Consider the following 23,261-nt stretch of genomic DNA (forward strand, 5'->3'; position numbering starts at 1 on the left):
GCTTTTCCTCTATTGTACCATTTTGCATTCAAATATTACTTCTCTCCAGGTTCCTACATGGGGAGCAAAGTTGCCTGACTCCTCTATGCTTGCTGAAACATCTGGATTAAAGTTAATACCACAAACATAAGTAATACAAACATCAGAAGAAACCTCAATATCTCCTTTGAGAGGCCCAGCCTACACACTTCAAAATGTCTTTAAAATATTTAAGTGACCATAGTCTCAAGACAGTCACTGCCACTTTCCTCCTCGGTCCTGACATGGGAATATTTTAGTCATACATAGGGTTTTAAAGGCTAAAGCCTTTTTTGGTGCTAAAGAAAAAAAAAAATACCATCAAAATATAAATTGCACTGCCCAAGTAAGTCATGGGATAGAAGTGAGGATTCGTGCAGCAGCTCAAAAGGAATGGGTGAACACCGGTGTTTGCAGATGTGAGCAAGGGCCCATGATCCCTGAGCCCCCTCCCCCAACCTCAGCAAGTACAGACCTCCGCAGTAAATACTGGTTTTCAGAGATAATGAAAGGGCCTCCATAAACCAGCATTGACATTCATTTTCCCTATTAACCGTATATATTATGTTGATGTTACCAGTATGTTTTATATCATTTTCTATTTGATGCCTGACTTTATCTTAATGTCCTCATTATTCCAAATATGATCAGGATGTCACCTACAACTCCATAAATAAATTTCACAAAGAGAATTCCTAATTTACAGCTCCTCTAACAAATGACTCCTTTCACTGTGTGAACGGGAAATACATTCCCCAAAAGAGAGCCTGTAACGGTATCAATGATTGTGGAGACCAGAGTGACGAACTGTGCTGTACAGGTAATAGAAGACCCCCCACTGCATTTCAGAGTCTATCCTATTGGATTTTAAGTATGAAAAAATAAAAATAAAAACCTTCTTCTATGTATGTTTGTGTAGGATGCCGAGGCAAAAGTTTCTTCTGTAAATCTGGTGTTTGTATTCCAAACAAATATAAGTGCAACGGTGAGGTGGATTGCATTACAGGAGAAGATGAAATTGGTTGTGAAGGTAATTAAGGTTTTGTGTTACGTTTTTCCATTACTTGATCTGGGGACTCTGAAACTTTCTTTTAGGTAAATTGTAATCTTAAGTGGGTATAGGGGAGTGTTAGCAGTAAGAGTACTACTGAGTGGGCATTCGAAGAACTATGGAATGTTCTCTCATATTTTCATTTATTAAATACATTTGTTATTTCAGAACTTTTTATCAGAAAAGCTCCCACATAACAAAAATAGACAGATTATTAGAATGAACCAAGATGTGCCTCTCTCCCAGCTTGAACAATTATCAGTATTTTGCCAGTCTTGTTCAGCTTGTTTGAGTATTTTATTTTATTTATTTAATTTTTTTAAAAGATTTTATTTATTTATTTGACAGAGAGAGACACAACAAGAGAGGGAACACAAGCAGGGGGAGTGGGAGAGGGAGAAGCAGGCTTCCCGCGGAGCAGGGAGCCTGATGCTGGGCTCGATCCCAGGACCCTGGGATCATGACCTGAGCCGAAGGCAGATGTTTAAGGACTGAGCCTCCCAGGTTCCCCTTGTTTAAGTATTTTAAAGCACATTGAGATATCATGTCACTTCACCTACATACATTTCTAATGATACAAACATGTTATACATACACAATATACTCTCATTAGTATCCCTAATAATAATAATTCCCTAACACTGCTTAATAACAGCCCATGTTCAAGTTTTCCCAACTGTCTCAAAAAAGCTTTTTTAAAAGATTTTATTTATTTATTTATTTATCTGAGAGAGATTGAGAGAGAGAGAGAGAGTGAGCAGGAGGGACAGGGAGAGAGAATCTGAAGCAGACTCCAAGCTGAGCCCAGAGCCCTATGTGGGACTTGATCCCACAACTGTGAGATCATGACCTGAGCTGAAACAAAGGGTCATCTGATGCTTAACTGGCTGATCCACCCAGGCACCCCTCTCAAAAATGTCCTTTTAGAACAGTGTGTTTGAATCAAGGTCCAAAAGAGTCTAACATTCTCTTTGATTATTAAGTTTTTAACGTATCTTTTATTCTTTAAGAATTACGCTTCTCGGCCTTTTGGGTAAGATCAAGTGTAAGAGTTACCCACCTGGAAACACAATGGTTCAATATCTTTGGGACACAGCAAAAGCAGTTCTAAGAAGGAAGTTTATACCAATTCAGGCCTATCTCAAGAAAGAAGAAAAATCCTAAATAAATAATCTGACATCATACCTAAAAGAACTAGAAAAGGAAGAACCAAAAAAGCCCAAAGTTAATAAAAGGAAGGAAATGATAAAGATTAGAGCAGAAATAAATGAGATAGAGACTAAATAAAATAAAATTAAATTCAACTAAAAATGCCAATGAAACCAAGAGTTGGTTCTTTGAAAAGATAAACAAAATTGATAAATCTTTAGTCAGAGTCATTGAAATAAAAGAAAGAAGAGTCAAATAAATAAAATCAGAAATGAAAAAGGCAAAGTAACTGACACCACAGAAATGCAAAGGATTATAAGAGACTATTATGAAAATGATATGGCAACAAATTGGACAACATAAAAAGAAACTGATAAATTTTTAGAGATATACAATTTTCCAAAACTGAACCAGGAATAAATAGAAAATCTGAACAGACTGGTTACTAGTAATGAAATTGAATTGGTAATCAAAAAAACTCCCAACAACAAAAGTTCACTACCAAATGGCTTTACAGGTTAATTCTACCAAACATTTAAAGAAGAGTTAATATCTATTCTTCTCAAACTATTCCAAAAAGGAAGAGGAAGGAAAACTTCCAAATTCATTCTACATGGCCAGCATTACCCTGATACCAAAACTAGACAAAGACACTACAAAAAAAGAAAATTAAACATCAATATCCCTAATGAACATAGATGCAAAAATACTTAACAAAATATTAACAAACCAAATTCAATGATACATAAAAGGATCATTCACCATGGGGACACCTGGGTGGCTCAGTCGGTTAAGCGTCTGCCTTCGGCTCAGGTCATGATCTCAGGGTCTTGGGATCAAGTCCCGCATCGGGCTCCCTGCTCACCAGGGAGTCTGTTTCTCCCTCTCCCTCTGTCTCTTCCCCCTGCTCGTGCTCTCTCTCTCAAATAAATAAATAAAATCTTTAAAAAAAAAAAAAAAGGATCATTCACCATGATCAAGTGGAATTTATTCCAGGGATGCAAGAATGGTTCTATATCCTCTAATCAATCAATGTGATACATCACATTAACAAAATGAAGGATAAAAACATATTGTCATCACAATAGATTCAAAATAAGAATTTGACAAAATTCAATATCCATTCATGATAAAAACTCTCAACCAAGTGGTTTAGAGGGAACATACTTCAACATAATAAAGGCCATATATGATAAACCTACAACTAACATCATACTCAATGGTGAAAATCTGAAAGCTTTTCCTCTAAGATCAGGAACAAGACAAGGATGTCCACTATTGCCACTTTTGTTCAACATAGTACTGGAGTCTTAACAATCAGACAAGAAAGAGAAAGAAAGAAGAAAAAGAAGAAAGAAAGAAAGAAAGAAAGGAAGGAAGGAAGGAAGGAAGGAAGGAAGGAAGAGAGAAAGAAAGAAAGGAAGAAAGGGCATTTAAATTTGTAAAGGAAAAATAAAACTCCCATTCGCAAATGACATGATACTTTACATAGAAACTCTAGGGGTATCTGGGGGGCTCAGTCAGTTGGGCACCTGACTCTTGGTTTAGGCTCAGGCTATGATCTCATGGGTCTTGAGATGGAGCCCTGCATTGGGCTCTGCACTCAGTGGGGAGTCTACTTGAAGATTCTCTTCCTCTGCCCCTCCCCACCTCAAATAAATAAATAAATCTTTTTAAAAAAGAAGAAAACTAAAGACTCCACAAAAAAAACTATAAGAACTAATAAATAAATTCAGTAAAATTGCAGGATACAAAGCTAACATTCAGATATCAGTTGTGTTTCTATATACCAGTAACAAACTGTCAGAGAAAGAAATTAAGATAATAATCCCATTTACAACTGCACCAAAGGAATAAAATACCTAGGAATAAATTTAATTAAGGAGGTGAAAGACTTACACTCTGAAAACTATAAGACATTGATGAAAGAAATTGAAAGTGACACGAATAAATGGGAAGATATACCATGTTCATGGATTAGAAGAACAAATATTTTTTTAAATGTCTATACGACCCAAAGTAATCTACAGATTTAACACAATCCCTATCAAAATATCAATGGTGTTTTTCACAGAACTAGAGCAAAGAATCCTAAAATTTGTATGGAACCACAAAAGACCCTGAATAGCCAAAGCAATCTTGATAAAGAACAAAACTGGAGGTATCACAATCCTAGATTTCAAGATATACTACAAAGCTATAGTAATCAAAATATTATGGTACTGGCATAAAAGCAGACACATAGATCAATAGAACAGGATAGAAAGTCCACATGCTTACATGCTTACATGCTTGATGCTTACATGGTCAATTAACCTACAACAAAGGAGGCAAGAATACACAATCTAGAAAAGACAATCTCTTCAATAAATGGTGTTGGGAAAGCTGGAAATGTACATTCAAAAAAATGAAACTGGACTGCTTTCTTACACCATGCACAAAAATAAACTCAAAATGGATTAAAGACATAAATGTATGTTAATTAATTGAATTTAAATTAAAAAAATAATAAAGACCTAAATGTGATACCTGAAACCCTAAGTCTCCTAAAAGAGAACATAAGCAGTAATCTCTTGGATGCCAGCTTTAGCAACATTTTTCTAGTATGTCTCCTCAGGTGAGGGAAACAAAAGCAAAAATAAACTATTGGGACTAAAACAAAATAAAAAGCTTTTGCAGAGCAAAGAAAACCATCAACAAAATAAATAGGTGACCTATTGAATGGGAGAAGATATTTGTGAATGATATATCCAAAATATATAAAAACTTATACAACTCAACACACACATACACACACACACACACAATAATTTGATTAATAAATGGGCAGAGGAATGAACGGACATTTGTCCAAAGAAGACATATAGATGGCCAATAGACACATGAAAAGATGTTCAGCATCTTTAATCATCAGAGAAATGTGAATGAAAACCACAGTAAGATATCACCTCACACCAGTCAGCATGGCTAATATCAAAAAGACAAGAAATAATAAGTGTTGGTGAAGATGTGGAGATAAGGGAACCCTTGTGCACTGTTGATGAGAATGTAAGTTGGTGCAGCCACTATGGAAAACAGTATGGAGTTTTCTCAAAAAAAAATTTTATATATGTATATATAACTACCATATGATCCAGCAATTCCACTATTGGGTATTCACCCAAAGAAAACAAAAACACAAATGCATAAAAGCTATATGTACCTCTATGTTTATTGCAGCATGATTTACAATAGCTAAGATATGGAAGCAACCTAAGTGTCCATTGACAAATGAATGGATGAAGAATATGTGATACACACACACACACACACACACTAGAATATTACTCAGGTCAAAAAAAAAAGGATAACATCTTGCCATTTGCAACATGATAAACCTAGAGAGAATTATGCTAAGTGAAATAAGTCAGACAGAGAAATACAAATACCTTATGATTTCACTTATATGTGGAATTTAAAAAACAAAACAAATGAACCAACAAATAAACAAAAGCAGAAACAGATCCATAAATACAGAGAACAAACTGGTGGCTGCCAGGGGTAGGTGGGGAAGATGGGGGAATTAGTTGAAGGAGATGAAGAAGTACAAACTTCCAGTTGTAAAATAAGTAAGTCATTGAAAAGTACAACATAGAGAGTATAGTCAATAATATTGTAATGATGTTGCATGATGACACAGTAACCACACTTACTGTGGTCATCACTGCATAATATATAGAATTGTTGAATCATGAGGTCATACACCTGAAACTAATATAACACTGTATGTCAACTATACTTCAATTTAAGAAATGTTACCTACCTATCCACCCCCAATTTTCTTCATGCCATTGATTTTTAAAGAAACTTGGTCATTTGCCTACAGGATGTTCCTTATTCTGGATTTACAGAGATGTGATGAGATACAAAGTTCAATATTTTAGGCAAGAATTCTTGATGGGTAGTGCTGTGTCCTTTCTATTACATAAAATGTCAAGTTCTCTGGGCATCCCACTGTTAATGATGCTAAAATTGATCACTGGACCAGCTTGATCTTTCCTTTTTGAAAAAGTTCCCCCATAACCTTTCATCTTAATGGTTTTTAGTAGCCTGTGTGATTGTTGCCTAGATCCAATTTGTCAATAGGAACTATAAGATGGTGATTTCTTTTTTTTTTTAAAGATTTTATTTATTTATTTGATAGAGACACAGCTAAAGAGGGAACACAAGCAGGGGGAGTGGGAGAGGGAGAAGAAGGCTTCCCGTGGAGCAGGGAGCCCGATGCGGGGCTCGATCCCAGGACCCTGAGATCATGACCTGAGCTGAAGGCAGCCACTTAACGACTGAGCCACCCAGGTGCCCCAAGATGATGATTTCTAATTCAGCATTCCTTCTGCATTTATTAATTGGTTTTCTATAGAGAAGAACTTTCCTTCATCAACTATTTTGTTTCCATGAAATGCAATTCATAGTAGAAAGAAAGCATAGTTTTTAATTCTTTCCCTCTACTTACCAATTTTCAAAGCAATGAGTTAATGCTCTTTGTTTTTTGGTGCTCATTGGAAAACCTCTGATGGTAAAAATATTTACCAAGTACCTACTCTGTGTCACACAGACTGTCTTCTTACTTACATCAGTGCTTTCTGGAAGTTATTATATTCATTCATTTACTCAATGAATATTTATTAAGTTCTTACTATGTGTGCCAGGCCCTGTTCCTGAAAACAGAATCTGATTATTTTTATATTCCACATGTGCCTTACAGGTAAGCATTAAATACATGGTGGAGATATATATGGATAAATGAATTGATAATATGTTTTGCTATTGTTTGGTATTATTTGACTTTACTGAAGTCTTGTTTAATTTCCCATTGACATCAGTTTTTAAACGTAAAAACACATTTTAGGATCTCAAATCATATTATTTCTTTTGAAGTTTATATAAGCAGTTGAGCAAAATACTTTTATGTCCATTAAATATAGTTAAAACCTTAGTAAAGAGAGGAGAGAAAGAAATTTCCAAACATTTTTTAAGGAGGAAGACAGTAAGTCATGACTCTTGCCAGTGAAGCTTGAGAGTCATTCCTTCCCAGTTTTATTGAAATGGAATTGACATACAACACCATATGTAAGTTTAAGGTGTAAAACATAGTGACTTGACAGACATACATTGAGAGATGATGACCACAGTAAGTTTAGTTAACATCCATCATGCCATATAGTTACATTTTTTTTTCTTTTGATGAGAACGTTTAGGATTTACTCCCTTAGCAACTTTCAAGTATACCATACAGCAACGGTAACTATAGTCACCACGCTGTACATTACACCCCCAGCACTTATTGGTCTGGAAGTTTGTACCTTTTGACCACAGTCACCTAATTCCCCACCCCCTACTCCTGCCCCAGTAACCACAAATTTGACTTCTTTTTCTATGAGTTTGTTTTGTTAGATTCCACATATAAGTGAGATCATGCAGTATTTGTCTTCCTCTGAAGCTCTACAGTTTGATTTCACTTTTTCAGTATAATGATATTTGGGATTTCTTCTCCTTCTCCTCCTCTTCTGTTCCTTTTCCCTCCATCTTCTCCTTCTCCTGATTCAAAACTCTAAAGTTTAAGGTCAAAAAACAGAATTTGTTGGCTTATCAGGGGGAAAAAAAATCCCACTGCCAGGGAGTAACCATAACATAAAACTTACTTCTTTTAAATGAATTTCTTGAATCCATATCAAAAATACATTTAGTCAACTGTCATTATTACTTCAGTTTACCCTTCTTTAGAGTGAGCACCACCTTTTGTATTTCAGTAGTTGTTCTAATTTTTACTCTCTAAGCAAGAGCAAATGAGAGAAGAGATGTAAAATAAAAATATTAATATATTCATTGCTCTTTCAGTGGACAGATCAGAATCACTAAACCAAGGGAAGTTTGGAGTATAACTTGGTTTCATGTATCCTGGAAAGCCCAACTTTTATAAATATAAGTTTAACAGGGTTATACATTTTGTATAACTGTATAGTAAATTTGCTGTCCGTATGTGTTCAAATATATCCAAAATATACATCTCTTTTTAAAACTCAAGTAAAGGGCGCCTGGGTGGCTCAGTCGTTAACCGTCTGCCTTCAGCTCAGGTCATGATCCCAGAGTCCTGGGATCGAGCCTTGAATCGGGCTCCCTGCTTAGCAGGAAGCCTGCTTCTCCCTCTCCCACTCCCGCTGCTGGTGTTCCTTCTCTGTCTGTGTCTCTCTCTGTCAAATAAATAAATAAAATCTTTAAAAAAAAAAAAAGAAAGAAAGAAAGAAAGAAAAGTAAAACTCAAGTAAAGGGGTGCCTGGGTGACTCAGTCATTAAGTGTCTGCCTTCGACTCAGGTCATGATCCGAGGGTACTGGAATCGAGCCCCACATCGGACTCCCTGCTCCGCGGGAAGCCTGCTTCTCCTTCTCCCACTCCCCCTGCTTGTGTTCCCGCTCTCGCTGTCTCTCACTCTGTCAAATAAATAAATAAAAATCTTAAAAAAAATAAATAAAATAAAAAAATAAACCTCAAGTAAAAATTATTTCCTTGCCGTAGTGAAATTGGTATGTGTTTAAATGCAATATGAAACATCTGTTATGTGGTATTAAAAATCAAAGAAAGATGACATACTGTGATTCCCCTTTATCTTTGTAAAAAAATTAAGTTGTTGGGCGCCTGGGTGGCTCAGTCGTTAAGTGTCTGCCTTTGGCTCAGGTCGTGATCCCAGAGTCCTGGGATCGAGTCCCACTTCGGGCTCCCTGCTCAGCGGGAAGCCTGCTTCTCCCTCTCCTACTCCCCCCTGCTTATGTTCCTGCTCTCGCTGTCTCTATCTGTCAAATAAATAAATAAAATCTTTAAAAAAAAAATTAAGTTGTTATACCAATTCTGAGATATTAATGATTCGTGTATCTTTTATCCAGGTGAACATTATCTTTTTGCTACAGTGAGTGTTTTGTTTTGTTTTTAGGAACTGGACATCCTGAAATTAAAGGACATCCTGAAATTAAAGGTAAATACATTGTTATAATAGAAAATTTATATTACAGAATTGAAAACAAGGATAAGGTATTGTAGTTTTATGATATATGTATAATATCATTGATATGGTATTCATTTTTCTCAAAAATTATCCTTTGCTGTGGTAAATTTTTGTTTTTCTTACATGTGGCTTTTTACATGTGGCTCAAGGTAAAAAATTTATTAAATTCTTGGAATATTGCAGAATTGAAGCAAAACAAAGCTACTGCTGTCTTATATATATATTTTTTTTTTTTTAAAGATTTTTTTTTTTAATTTATTTATTTGAGACAGAGAGAATGAGATACAGAGAGCATGAGAGGGAGGAGGGTCAGAGGGAGAAGCAGACTCCCTGCCGAGCAGGGAGCCCGATGCGGGACTCGATCCCGGGACTCCAGGATCATGACCTGAGCCGAAGGCAGTCACTTAACCAACTGAGCCACCCAGGCGCCCCTGTCTTATATATATTTTTAAAGATTTACTTATTTTAGAGAGAGAGTATGTGTGTGTGAGAGAGAGAGAGAGAGAGTGAACTGGGGGAGGCATACACGGAGAAGGAGAGAGAGAATCTTAAGCAGACTCTCTGCTGAGCATGGAGCCTGATGCGAGGCTCCATCTCAGGATCCTGAGATCATGACCCGAACGGAAATCAAGAGTCAGATGCTTAACTGACTGAGCCACACAGGCACCCCTCTTCTTATATTTTAATGTAGCTATTAATCACACATGATATGACCACGTGTGAGCAATAACTCAGCTTTCACATTAGTGCAGGCACAGAGGCCTTTCTAATGTCAGCTGAGTACTGTTTCAGTCAGTGTTAGTAACTGTTCCCTACCTTATGTAAGGACTTTGTGAATCAGAGTTGAAAAAGAAGCTTTCCTTCTCTGACCCAAGCATTTTGCCTACTCTAAATGCAGAAAACTACAGCACCATGAGTCTCACCATTCACTTGTACCAAGAGACACCTCTAGTTGGTACCTGCAAAATTTCTACATAGTTCATCCTGAGCCTTCACAATTACCTAGGTATAGAAAGGAAATAAGATGGTGTACTTTGAGGATTTGTACTGTCCTTTTTAAACAAAGGACAGGTTTTTGGGCGCTTGGGAGGCTCAGTGGGTTAAGTATCCAACTATTGATTTTGGCTCCAGTCATGATCTCAGGGTGATAAGATCAAGTTTGTGTCCATGGAGCCTGCTTAAGATTCTCTCCCTCCCTCCACCCCTCCCCAACTCGTGCATGCCCATGCATGTGTGTGTGCTCACGCTTTCTCTCTCTCTCATCAATCAATCAATCAATCAATAGAGGACAGGTTTTTTTTGTTTTTTGTTTTTTGTTTTTTTAAAGATTTTTTTAATTTATTTATTTGAGAGAGAGAGAGCATGAGAGGGGGGAGGGTCAGAGGGAGAAGCAGACTCCCCACCGAGCAGGGAGCCCGATGCGGGACTCGATCCCGGGACTCCAGGATCATGACCTGAGCCGAAGGCAGTCGCTTAACCAACTGAGCCACCCAGGCGCCCCAATAGAGGACAGGTTTTAAGACAGAAAATTATGATCAAAGTTGAAATAATTTTAATTATTTAATTTCTATTATAAACACAACCATAAACATTGGAACTTTTTGTTTTATTATAGAAGAAACAGAATTTTTGACTGCTGATATGGATGAAGGTAAATTAACATTATTCTTTTTTACTAGTGCTTCCTTGATTTACGTCTGCATTTTAATGTTGTGTGTGTATGTATGTATGTGTGTATATATAATTAATTCAAGCAACAATTACCTTTGCTATCAATGTAAATAGAAAAAAAATAACAATACTCTTCTTATCACTTTTAAGAAAAACACACATAAATGTTTCTTGAGAACTGCTTTTAAAAATGGGTTAATTCACAAGGCTAATTTTGAAGGGAAAACAATATTTTAGAGCTACATAACATTTTTTTATTTGCTATGAGCTTTGTCATGTCAGTTTTGTCAAAAACAACCAGATTTCGAGCATGACCCATGACATTTTGAAATAGAAAAATAATAGACTTTACTTGAGCTAATTGGTTCTTTTTCAATGTTTTAAATCCTGATAACAGAAGGTCTGTGAAGATCTGTATCCCAGCCAGTTGTTCACTGAGAGCTAAATTAAATTAAAGTATTAAGTCCCTGCGGAGACAGTAATTAATAAGAGTTTTAGGGTCAGACAGACTTGAGTCATCCTGACTCAGTTATTTATTAACTGTGTAACCTTAGGTGAATAACTTAACCTCAACTACAAATTGGGAATAAAAGAGCTCCCTGTTTTAGGGGGAATTTAGGCTGAAGTTCACATCAGACTCTCTTCTAATTGCCAGGCCCCAAAATTAATTAACAATTTTTTTTCATCAGGCAATAAGTGAAAGATTTAGATTTTGAAGATACAGCCATCAGTCCGAGGAGATTTTTCACCAAAGGCCCTTTATTTTCTACTCAACGTAGCGTTGGTTTTCAGATAGTGCCTGAGTTGCTTCCACAATCCTCAGTAGATGAGGTCTCTCTTCTTTTAAAGGTCCAAGAACAAATTTAAAACTTACCATCACACTCTTCCCCCAACCCAGTTCTTAGAATGGGTGGGACAAAACAAACAAACAGACAAAAACCCATCCATATTCACTCACGGCTTCTCTTCCTTAAAGACCCACCTCCTTCTTATATGCCCAAAGTAATTGACAGTGATATTAATTTTCCTTTCTCATTTGGGCCTAAGAAGCAAGTTTGTAAAAATACTCATGATGTACTAAAATATATAGAAAGAATAAGGAAAACAGCTTATATTTTTACTTTCGCCCTTTTTCATGAATTCTTCCGCCAATTCCCATCTCAAGCCTTGCTCTGCCAGGTGTCTCTGTGACAAGTGTGCCACATCTAAATGTTCACAGAGGAAGGAAATATCATCGTGTGTCAAGTGACCAAGAAAATACCCCCTCGCCCACTGATCCTGGATTGTTCATGGGTCCCTGGCACATTACCTTGCAGGGTTAATATGATGATTAGATGAAATAAACTACATACAAAATATTTAGCACGAGGACTGACACAGAAAGTGCTCAAATGTTAACATCATTAATGTTAATACTATTGAAAAGAATTCCATATGAACAGCCTCTGTAAAGTAAAAACTATGAAAGTGAGAAGATATAGGTGCCCATGTTGTCAGCTCATTCTGATGATTTCTGAATGAGACCCTCATCCTGAGTATGCCTGGCCATGTGACATCTTTTATCTCTCTGCCAAAGGCAGAGATAAAAATGTTTAACCCTTCAGCTAGCCTCTTTCTGCCACCATTGTACCTTTAGGCAGAACTTCATAGAATCAAGCCAATTTTCATATTAAGCCAGAATTTTTGAACAAGGTAAAAACAGTACCAATTAGCATCTAAAATAATTTATTAATCAATTCAGCCTGTTTTGTTTTAGCAGTGACTTTGCTGGTTTTGTGGCATAAATTATCAAGAAGTAATGGGTTCAAAGTCATAATGATACAATCTCTTCCTTTCTTGAAGAAAGAAAACGGATAAAGTCATTTCTCCCTAAAGTGTCCTGTGGAGTTAAAAACAGCGTGCCCATTCGAAGGAAACGAGTCGTAGGAGGAAAGCCAGCACACATGGTAAACCTGTTACTTCCCAGGAGCAGTCCAAGTTTGAAAAACAAAGAAAGGTGGGGGAGATACATAATGATAAGAGACTGGGAGTCTTGCAATGGGCATATCTTAAGGCCACCTGTCTATCACCGTCTGGTAGAATGACAGTGACCACACTAATGTCTCTTACAGGGAGACTTCCCGTGGCAGGTGGCAATTAAGGAAAATGAGAAAATCAAATGTGGAGGAATTTATATTGGAGGGTGTTGGATTGTAACTGCTGCACACTGTGTCAGGTAAAAAATGTCTCCAAAAAGATTTTGGATTCCCTGAAATAATGAAAGTGGGTAATAGAGATTGTGGCAGATGATAGATAAAAGCATGTGACAAATTCCACTCTCTTGACAGCTAAATCCCCTCCAGTATTCATGATCGGAATCCCAGAGGCCATCTGTGTTCTTCCCCCCCACCCCGCCCCCAGACCAAATTATGATCCCAGATGGCAAGTTCAGATCAAACCCATAGGTACCAAGTTCTGTCACGTGACTCATTTGCATGATGGGAAAGCAAGTAGATACTACCTACGTTTTGTAGAGTTAGGACCAAACTGTTGAGAAGAGTTTATGACCAAAAAGTTTATGAAAAGGTGATACTAACCTGGCATTTTCTCTGGTCTCTCTTCAACAAGGATGTTGTTTAAGAGCCTCATGCATTTAAAAGCTTCAAATGCACAAATCTTTTTTGCCCCTTCCACATACCCTTAAATGTATTTGATATGTGTTCCAGACAGTAAAGGAACTGCTCAAAGCTCCACACTAATTGTCTCACGTGCTGCTCCAGCGCTGGCTGGCTCGTCTGCTGCATGCGTGCATCACTGATGTCTCTTCTTCTTCCCGTAAGGAGACCAATCGTATGGGTTCAGAACTCCACTTATGACCTTATTTAAACTTCATTACCTCTTTAAAGACTATCTCCAAATCTAGTAATGTTGGGGGGTAGGTCTTCAACATAGGAATTTTAGGGGAACACAATTCAATCTATACCAGTAGCTTAAGGGCAATACACAAAAGGTGCTGATAACAAGTCAAGGTCAGCTGAAGGACAGAGTTTGGGCTTCCAGCCTCAGTGCTGATCTTTAGAATGAATGAAACATCCTTTGTTGAGTGCCTCCAACAGGCCAGATAATGGGTGTGGCATTTTCACATATGTTATTTTGTTTTAATATTCTTAACAGCCCTAAGAGGCAAATATTAGTCTTCCCATTTTGTGGATTAGCAGACTGAGACGAGAAGGTACATAACTTGGCTAAAGTTACACTCCTAGTCAGCAGCAGAAACGTAATTGTCGGTACCATCTGTCACCATACAAAGCTTTTACAATATTATTGATTATGTTCTCTATGCTGTATGTTACATCCCCTTGGCTTATTTACTTTATAACTAGAAGTTTGTACTTCCTAATCCTCTTCACCTATTTTGCCCACTTCCCAATTCCTCCCCCTTTTTCTATGAATCTGTTTCTGTTTGGTTTTTGTTCATTTGTTTTGTGTTTTAGATTCCACACATAAGTGAAATCATATGGTATTTGTCTTTCCCTGTCTGACTTATCTTACCTAGCATAATACTCTCTAGATCCATCCATGTTGTTGCAAATGGCAAGATCTCATTCTTTTTTATGGCTGAAAATTTTTCTATTGTATACAGACATCACATCTTCTTTATCCATTTATCTATTGATAGACGCTTAGGTTGCTTCCATATTTTGGTTATTATAAATAATGCTGCAGTGAACATAGGAGTACATATATGCCTTCAAATTGGTTTTCATTTTCTTTGGGTAAATACCCAGAACAGAATTGCTGGATCACATGGTAGTTCTATTCTTAATTTTTTGAGGAACCTCCATACCTCCATACTGTTTTCCTTAGTGGCTGCACCAATGTACATTCCCACCAACAGTACACAAGGGTTCCCTTTTCTTGACATCCTGGCCAACACTTGTTATTTCTTGTCTTTTTGATACTAGCCATTCTGATGGTTTTGATTTGCCTTTTGCTGATGATTAGGGATGTTGAGCACCTTTTCATGTGTCTGTTGACCATCTGTATGTCTCTGTATGTCTTTGGAAAAATGTCTATTCAAGCACTCTGCTCATTTTTTTCTTTTTTTTAATTAACATAATGTATTATTTGTTTTAGTGGTACAGGTCTGTGATTACACATCAGTCTTACACAATTCATAGTGCTCACCATAGCACATACCCTCCCCAATGTCTATCACCCAGCCACCCCATCCCTCCTACCCCCCTCCACTCTAGCAACCTTCAGTTTGTTTCCTGAGATTAAAAGTCTTTTATAGTTTGTCTCTTCCCATTTTTTAATTGGGTTTTTTTATATTAAGTTGTGTAAGTTCTATATATATATATATATGATATTAACTATATATATAGTTATATATTTATATATGATATTAACTCCTTGTCAGATTTATGATTTGCAAATTTCTTCTTCCATTCAGTAGGTTCTCTCTTTGTTTTGTTGACAGTTTCCTTCATCATACAAAAGGTTTTTAGTTTAATATAATTCCGTGTTTATTTTAGCTTTTATATTCTTAGCTCCTTTGTCATAGATTAATTGACCATATATATGTGTGAGATTTTTTCTGGGCTCTCTACACTATTCCATTGATCTATGGGTCTGTTTTCAGGCCAGTGCCATAATGTGTTGATTATTATAGCTTTGTAGTATAGTTCAAAATCAGGGAATTTGATACTTCCAGCTTTGTTCTTCTTTCTCAAGACTGCTGTGGCTATTTGGGGTCTTTTGTGGTTCCATACAAAGTTCAGGATTCTTTTTTCTAGTTCTATGAAAAATACCATTGGTTTTTTGATTTAAAAAAATCACAGTAAATGTGTAGATTGCTTTGGGTAGTATAGACATTTTAACAATATTGGTTCTTCCAATCCATATAGTATATCTTTCCATTTATTTGTGTCACTTCTAATTTCTTTCATCAATGTCTTATAGTCTTTTATTTCCTTAAATTTATTCCTAGGTATTTTATTCTTTTTGGTGCAATTGTAGATAGAATTATTTTTATTCTGATAGTTCATTATTAGTGTATAGAAGCAATTAATATCTGTATGTAAATTTTGTACCCTGTGATTTTACCAAATTCATTTATTAGTTCTAATAGTTTTCTGGTGGTGTCTTCAGAGTTCTCGCTCTCTCTCTCTCTCTATATATATATATATATGCCATCAGCAAATAGTGACAGTTTTACGTCTTTCATATCAATTTGGATGCCTTTTCTTTTTTTTTTGGTCTGATTGCTGCAGCTGGGACTTCCAGTACTATGTGGAATAAAAGTGGCAAGGTGGGCATCCTTGTCTTGTTTCTGAACTTAGGGGAGGAAAAGCTTTCACCAGTGTGTATGATGTTAACTGCGGATTTGTCATGCATAGCCTTTATTATGCTAAGGTACATTTCTTCTATATCCACTTTGTTGAGAGTTTTTATCATAAGTGGATGTTGAATTTTCTTTCCTGCATCTATTGAGCTGATCATATGATTCTGATCCTTTGTTTTATTAATATGGTGTATCACATTGATTGATTTGTAGATGTTAAGCCATCCTTACATCCCTGGAATAAATCCCACTTGATCATGGTGAACGATCCTTTTAATGTACTGTTGAATTCAGTTTGCTAATATTTTGTTGATGATCTTTGCATCTATGTTTATCAGAGATACTGGTGTGTAGTTTTCTTTTCCTGTAGTGTCTTTGTCTGGCTTTGGTATCAGGGTAATCCTGGTCTCATAGAATGAATCTGGATGTATTCCTTCCTCTACAATTTTTTGGAACAATTTAAGAAGGATAGGTGCTAACTCTTCTTTAAATATTTGGCAGAATTCACCTGTAAAGCTGTCCAGTCTTGAACTTTTGTGTATTTTAAGTTTTTAAGTTACTGGTTTAATTTCATTACTTGTAATCAGTCTATTCAGATTTTCTATTTCTTCGTGATTCAGTTTTGGAAGGTTTATGTTTCTAGGAATTTATCCATTTCTTTTAGGTTTTCCAATTTGGTGGTGTATAGTTGTTCATAGTAATCTCTTATAACCATTTCTATTTCTGCGGTGAGTGTAACTTTTCCTCTTTTGTTTCTGATTTTACCTATTTAGGCTCTCTTTTTCTTGATGAGTCTGGCTAGAGGTTTATCAAACTTTTTATCTTTTAAAAAATCTGCTTTTAATTCTATTGTTTTTTTCTATTTTTTGTCTCTATTTCATTTATTTCTGTTCTAATCTTTGTTATTTCCTTCCTTTTACTAACATTGGGCTCTGTTCTTTTTGTAGTGCTTTTAGGTATAAGGTTAGATGGTTTATTTGACATTTCTCTTGTTTCTTTAGGTAGGCCTTTATTACTATGAACTTCCCTCTTCAAACTGTTTTTGCTGCATCCCATAGATTTTGGACTGCTGTGTGTCCATTTTCATTTGTGTCAAGGTGTTTTTTATTTTTTCTCCTTGATTTTTCACTGACCCATTGGCTGTTTAGTAACATGCTGTTTAACCTCCTTGTGTTTGTGTTTTTTCCAGTTTTCTTCTTGTAGTTGATTTCTAGTTTCATACTTACATGGTCAGAAGAGATGCTTGATATGATTTCTATCTTCTTGAATATATTAAGACTTGTTTTGTGGCCTAACATAAGATGCACTCTGGTGAACATCCCTGTGTGCTTGAAAAGAACGTGTATTCTGTAGTTTTTAGATAAAATGTTCTGTATATATCTATTAAGTCCATCTAGTCTAATGTATCACTTAAGGCCAATATTTCCTTATTGATTTTCTGTCTGGTTGCTCTATCCATTGATGTAAGTGGTATATTAAAGTCCCCTACTATTCTTGTATTTCTGTATCTTCCTTTATGTATGTTAATACTTGCTTTATATATTTAGGTGCTCCTATGTTGGGTGCATAAATCATTATGAATGTTATATCCTTTTCTTGGATTTACCTTTTATCATTATGTAATGCTCTTCTTTATCTTTTTGTTATAGTCTTTGTTTTAAAGTCTATTTTATCTGTTGTGAGTATTGCTACACCAGCTTTCTTTTTGTTTCCATTTGCATGGAACATCTTTTTCCATCCCCTCATTTTCAGTCTGTGTGTGTCTTTAGATCTGAAATGAGTCTCTCATAGGCAGCATATAGATGAGTCTTGTTTTCAACCCATTCAGCCACTCTATGTCTTTCAACTGGTGCATTTAATTCATTTACATGTAATTATTGATAGGTATGTACTTATTGCCATTTTGTTAATTGTTTATTGGTTGTTTCTATGGTTCTTCTCTGTTCCTTTCTTATTCTCTGCATCTCTTCCATTGTGGCTTGATGGTTTTCTTTAGTTTTATGTTTGGGTTCTTTTGTTATTTTTTGTATATCTATTGTAGGTTTTTGGTTTGTGCTCACCGTGAGGCTCATATATATTAACCTGAAGTCTCTCTCTCTTCCCATATATATACACACACACAGAGCTGATAGTCACTTAAGTTTGAACACATTCTAAAAGCAATACATTTTTTTACTCCTTCCTTCATATTTAAAATTTTTGATGTCTTAAATAAAAAGATGTATCTTTTTATGTGTATCCCTTAACTGCTTATTTTAGTTATAGTTGATTTTACTATTTTTGTCTTTTAACCTTCATATTAACTTTGCAAGTAGCCAATTTACTTTACTGCCTTTACTATATATTTACCTGTATCAGTAAGATTTTTCTTCTTTCGTATATTTTCTTATTTCTAGTTATGGCTTTCCCTCTAACATTTTTTGTAAGGCCAGTCTAGTGGTGATGAACTTCAGATTTTGCTTGTCTGGGAAATTCTTTATCTCTTCTTCAATCCTGAAGGATAATCTTGCCAAATATTGTATTCTTGGTTGTAAGCTTTTCCTTTTCAGCACTTTAAATATATCCTGCCACTCTCTTTTGGCCTGCAAAGTTTCTGCTGAAAAATCAGCTGATAGTCTTATGGGGCTTCCCTTGTTTGTAACTATTTGTTTTTCTCTTGCTGCTTTTAAGATTTTCTCTTTAAGGACACCTGGGTGGCTCAGTTGTTAAGCATCTGCCTTCGGCTCAGGTCATGATCCCAGGGTCCTGGGATTGAGCCCCACATCGGGCTCCCTGCTCGGCGGGAAGCCTGCTTCTCCCTCTCCCACTCCCCTGTTTGTGTTCCTTCTCTCGCTGTGTCTCTCTCTGTCAAATAAATAAATAAAATCTTTAAAAAAAAAAAAAGATTTTCTCTTTATCTTTAACTTTTGCCATTTTAATTATAATGTGCCTTGGTATGAATCTCTTTGGGTTCATCTTGTTTTGGGACTCTCTGTGCTTCCTGGACCTGCATGTCTGTTTCCTTCCCCAGGTTAAGAAAGTTTTCAACTATTATTTCTTCAAATAAATTTTCTGCCCACCTCTATTTCTCTTCTCCTCTGTGGACCCATAAAATGTGAACGTTAGTATACTTGATGTCCAAAGATCCCTTAAACTACACTTTTTAAAATTTTTTTTTTCTTTTTGCTGTTCTGCTTGGGTAATTTCCACTATTCTGTCTTCCAGATCACTGATCTGTTCTTATGGATCATCTAATCTGCTATTGATTTCCTCTAGAGTATTTTTTAGTTCACTTATTGTATTCTTCAGCTCTGTGACTTCTTTTTGGTTCTTTCATATTTTTCAACTCTTTGTTGAAGTTTTCACTCTGTTCTTCCATTCTTCTCCCAAGTTCAGTGAGCATCTTTATGACCACTATTTTGAACTATTTATCAGGAAATTACTTACTTCCATTTCATTAGGGTTTTTTTTTAAGCCCTGGGGTTTTATCTTGTTTGTTCTTTTATTTGGAACATATTCCTCTGTCTCCTGATTTTGTTTGAATTTTTCTGTTTCTGTGAATTAGGCAGAACCGCTACCTTTCCCAGTCTTGAAGGAGTGGTCTTGTGTAGGTGCTTCCCTGTGAAGACTGTGTGCGCTGGAGGTTTTGGTTGACTGCCCAAAGATGGAGCAGGCATGGGCCAGGGGGTCTTAGGGCATGCTGCACTGGGGCCACCCTACAGGAACAGCTGGAACTGGAGTGGGCATGGGTCTGGGGGTCCCACGGTGCTCCATGCTGGAACCACCTGGCTGGAGAGCTGGAGCTGGAACAGGCCTGGGTTGGCAGGTTCCAGGGTGCTCTGCACCAGGGCCACTATGGCAGGATAACTGGAGCGGGGCAGGCAGGCTGGCCCCTCCATATAGGGGCTGCCCTGGTGGGATGGCTGGAGCTGAAGCAGGTGCAGGCTGGAGGTGTCCTGGAGAACTTTCCACCTGGGCCACCTTGGTGTGATGGCTGGAGATATAGTGGGCACAAACATGGGGTATCTGGGTGTGCACTGTATTGGGGCAGCCTCAGTGAGATAGCTGGAGATGGGATGGGTGCAGGCAGGGGCCCATATAAGGGGAATGGCTGGAGCTGTGAGGGCTAGGAATCTGGGGTCACTAAGGCTGTAGGCCAGCCAGAGTGTCTGGTCCCTGCTCCCCTCTGTGCTATCAGGGTGGAGGGGAAACAGATAATGGCACTCACCAGCACCTCCAGGTCATCTAATCAAGTCTGGAGTTCCCATCATTACCATGTCTCTGCCTCTCCTACCATTCTCTATGTGGTCCCTCTGTTGTTGTTGTTGTGCAGAAGCTGTTCAATTAGCCTCCTGTTCTTCTTCAGGAGGTATTGCTCTATATGTAGGTATAGATTTGGTGTGTCCATGGGATAAGGTGAGTTTAGGGTGAGTTCCTACACTGCCATCATGGACCACCACTCTCAGTAGTCTTAATCTATGTTGTTTCTACTTTTTTAATGCATATTCTCATGAATTTTGGTGGGAGGAAGGGCCCACTTCTCCCTTAGAGAGGCTGAAAATGTCAGACACTTGCTTTGCCAGGCTTGTTTGCTTCTAGAGTATCTAAACAACATTGGCCCATTAAGCTCCATATGATCTGACCCCTAATTACCTTTGCCAATTTCATCTTGCCCCACAGCTTCAACTCTTGCTGTCTGCTCTTCCTGCTCTGGACTTCTTTCAGCTACTCATGTGCACCTTGCTCCCTGTTGCAGAGAGACCTTCATATGTTATTTCTCATGCCTGAAATGATTTCTCCTACCCTGTTTCTCTAGTTAGTGCTACTCTTTATTCAGATCTTAGCTCAATCTTCACTTCCTCAGAGAATCTTCCTTGACTCCCTTAAGTCAAAGCCTTCTTGATAAGTTCTCAGAACCCCATGTGCTGTTCATTCTTCTCACTTTAGAATATATATCTTCATTATTGTCATTATCCATTTAATACTGCAGCTTTACTTAGATCCTGAGCTCCATGAAGGCAGCAACTATTTCTGATTTTGTTCATTTCAGTATCCCAGTGGCTAGTACAGTGCCTGGTAATAGTAGGTGCACACTAAGTATTTGTTAGTAAATTGAATGAATAGACAGGGTTAACCTTTAAACAATATTCATGACCTCTGATCTTAAAAAAACAACCCAAATTAATATGGTGCACAGCATTCTTGGAATATTAAATATAAATGAAAGCATCCTGAACACCTCCTTGGTTCCTAGAACAACACTGTTTAACTGTTAGGTGATTACCTGAGATAATGATGGTAAATGCCAATTTGCTGGAAACCGTGAGGTGAAAATTAGTATGAAAATTGAGTGAAGCATAAGAACAAGCAATATTTAGCTCATTAACCATTTAAACTAAATTTTAAAACAGCGAATATATGCCAGGTACAATACTAGATGCAGGCATCTAGCCACAGATGAATTAGATCCCATCTTTGACCTCCAGTAGCACAATCCAACAGGAAGAAAAGCTTGTGAGCAAATAAATACAATGCAATGTTAAGATGAAATCAGTCTTAAACGCAGGATAATGACTGCTATGGTTTTCATCCTAAGAACCTCTGGGTTTGGCAGAGTAATGAGAATGTATGTCCTGATTTCCCCATTTCCTCAACCACATTTCTGGCTACATGCTTTCTGGTCTCTGCTTGAACACCTTCAGTGATGGTGCTCTCACTCCAGAGGCAGCCAACTCATTCCACTTCTGGGCACCTCTGGTTGTTAGTGAGTTCTTTATGTCCCTGATATGGAGCAGTTAGATGGATTATTCCTCTCTTCATTTACCCACTGACTTTAATTCTACCCCATAAATTTAATCACACTGCTTCATGACCGCAAGAATTTTTTAAAAATCTGGAAAAAGGAAGAAAGTCCTTTAAAAGGGAGGATATAAAGATAAAGCGTCAGATGTTCATGTTTATAGTTGGTATTTTTCCTCAATATATCTTATCTCCCTTTTCCTTTCTGTTATAGCATGAGTAAAATATACCATTACCAAATATGGGCATCATTTCTAGATTCGTTAAGACCTGACTTCGAAGTAATTGTTCACTTCGCAAATAAAATTATTATTCATGAAAAGTACAACGGAACCACCTATGAAAATGACATAGCTTTGATTGAATTGAAAAAACACTCAAACCGAAAAGAATGTGACCTGCCTAATTCCATCCCTGCCTGTGTCCCCTGGTCTTCATATCTATTTCAACCTAACGACAAATGCATTGTTTCTGGCTGGGGTCGAGAAAAAGGTATATGTTTAAAAATTTTTGATCAGAATCCAGGGGTTGAAATAAATGGGAATAGAAATGGATAGGAGCTAATTTCCTAGTACTCAGGGAGAAACATAGCAGCAAATCCAGAAAAATGAGCATTCAGCCAGGGCTAGCTTCATGGACGTGAGACCTGTGCAGTTGCCCAGCATCCCAGGCTCCAAAGGGCCCCTTGCTTAGTGTACAGCTCTGCTGTCATCATCATGAAATTCTTAATAATTTTTGCGGCAGCCCCCACCTCACGTTTTTATTTTTCACTGGGCCCTGAAAATTATGTAGCTGATCCTGATCCAGAGTTTCAAAGGACACCTACACTCTGTGATCTTGAAGCATACATTGAGGGGTAAACATTTACAAAAAAAAAAAAAGTAGACTGACGTGGGACGTATATAGCATGAACTTTCTGGATTTGTTAGAGAGACATGGATGGAAGATAAAGTGGTTTCCAAAGGAATAGTCAAAGTATGAGTGAGTCATTAATCCCACAACCCTGTGCTCTCTCCTCCACTCCCCCATTCTCCTTGCCTCACCCTCCCCATCACATCCCACAAAGAGGAAGAAAACATAAAGAATTATTTTTTGAGCTTCTAAGAAGACTTGAGGTGAACATTTGTATGAATAAGCTATGTAGACACTTAGGGACAAATTATTAGAAAAACTGGCTAAATAAGAAGTTAGATTAGAATTAAATTAGCCAATGCTTTTTCCTTTATCTTG

General features: G+C 37.1%; 1 protein-coding gene across 1 annotated transcript in view; it reads left to right on the forward strand.

The window, feature by feature from the left end:
• Nucleotides 1-23,261, forward strand: part of CFI (complement factor I) — a 57,683-nt gene that overhangs the window by 28,672 nt on the left and 5,750 nt on the right. The window contains exons 6-12 of the mRNA XM_044912642.1: nt 725-838; nt 938-1,048; nt 9,185-9,226; nt 10,872-10,907; nt 12,770-12,873; nt 13,039-13,142; nt 22,246-22,523. Coding sequence (XP_044768577.1) covers nt 725-838; nt 938-1,048; nt 9,185-9,226; nt 10,872-10,907; nt 12,770-12,873; nt 13,039-13,142; nt 22,246-22,523 — 789 coding nt within the window. The remainder of the gene's footprint in view (nt 1-724; nt 839-937; nt 1,049-9,184; nt 9,227-10,871; nt 10,908-12,769; nt 12,874-13,038; nt 13,143-22,245; nt 22,524-23,261) is intronic.

This window comes from Neomonachus schauinslandi, chromosome 2, assembly GCF_002201575.2.
Source record: "Neomonachus schauinslandi chromosome 2, ASM220157v2, whole genome shotgun sequence".
NCBI classification, from domain to species: Eukaryota; Metazoa; Chordata; class Mammalia; order Carnivora; family Phocidae; genus Neomonachus; species Neomonachus schauinslandi.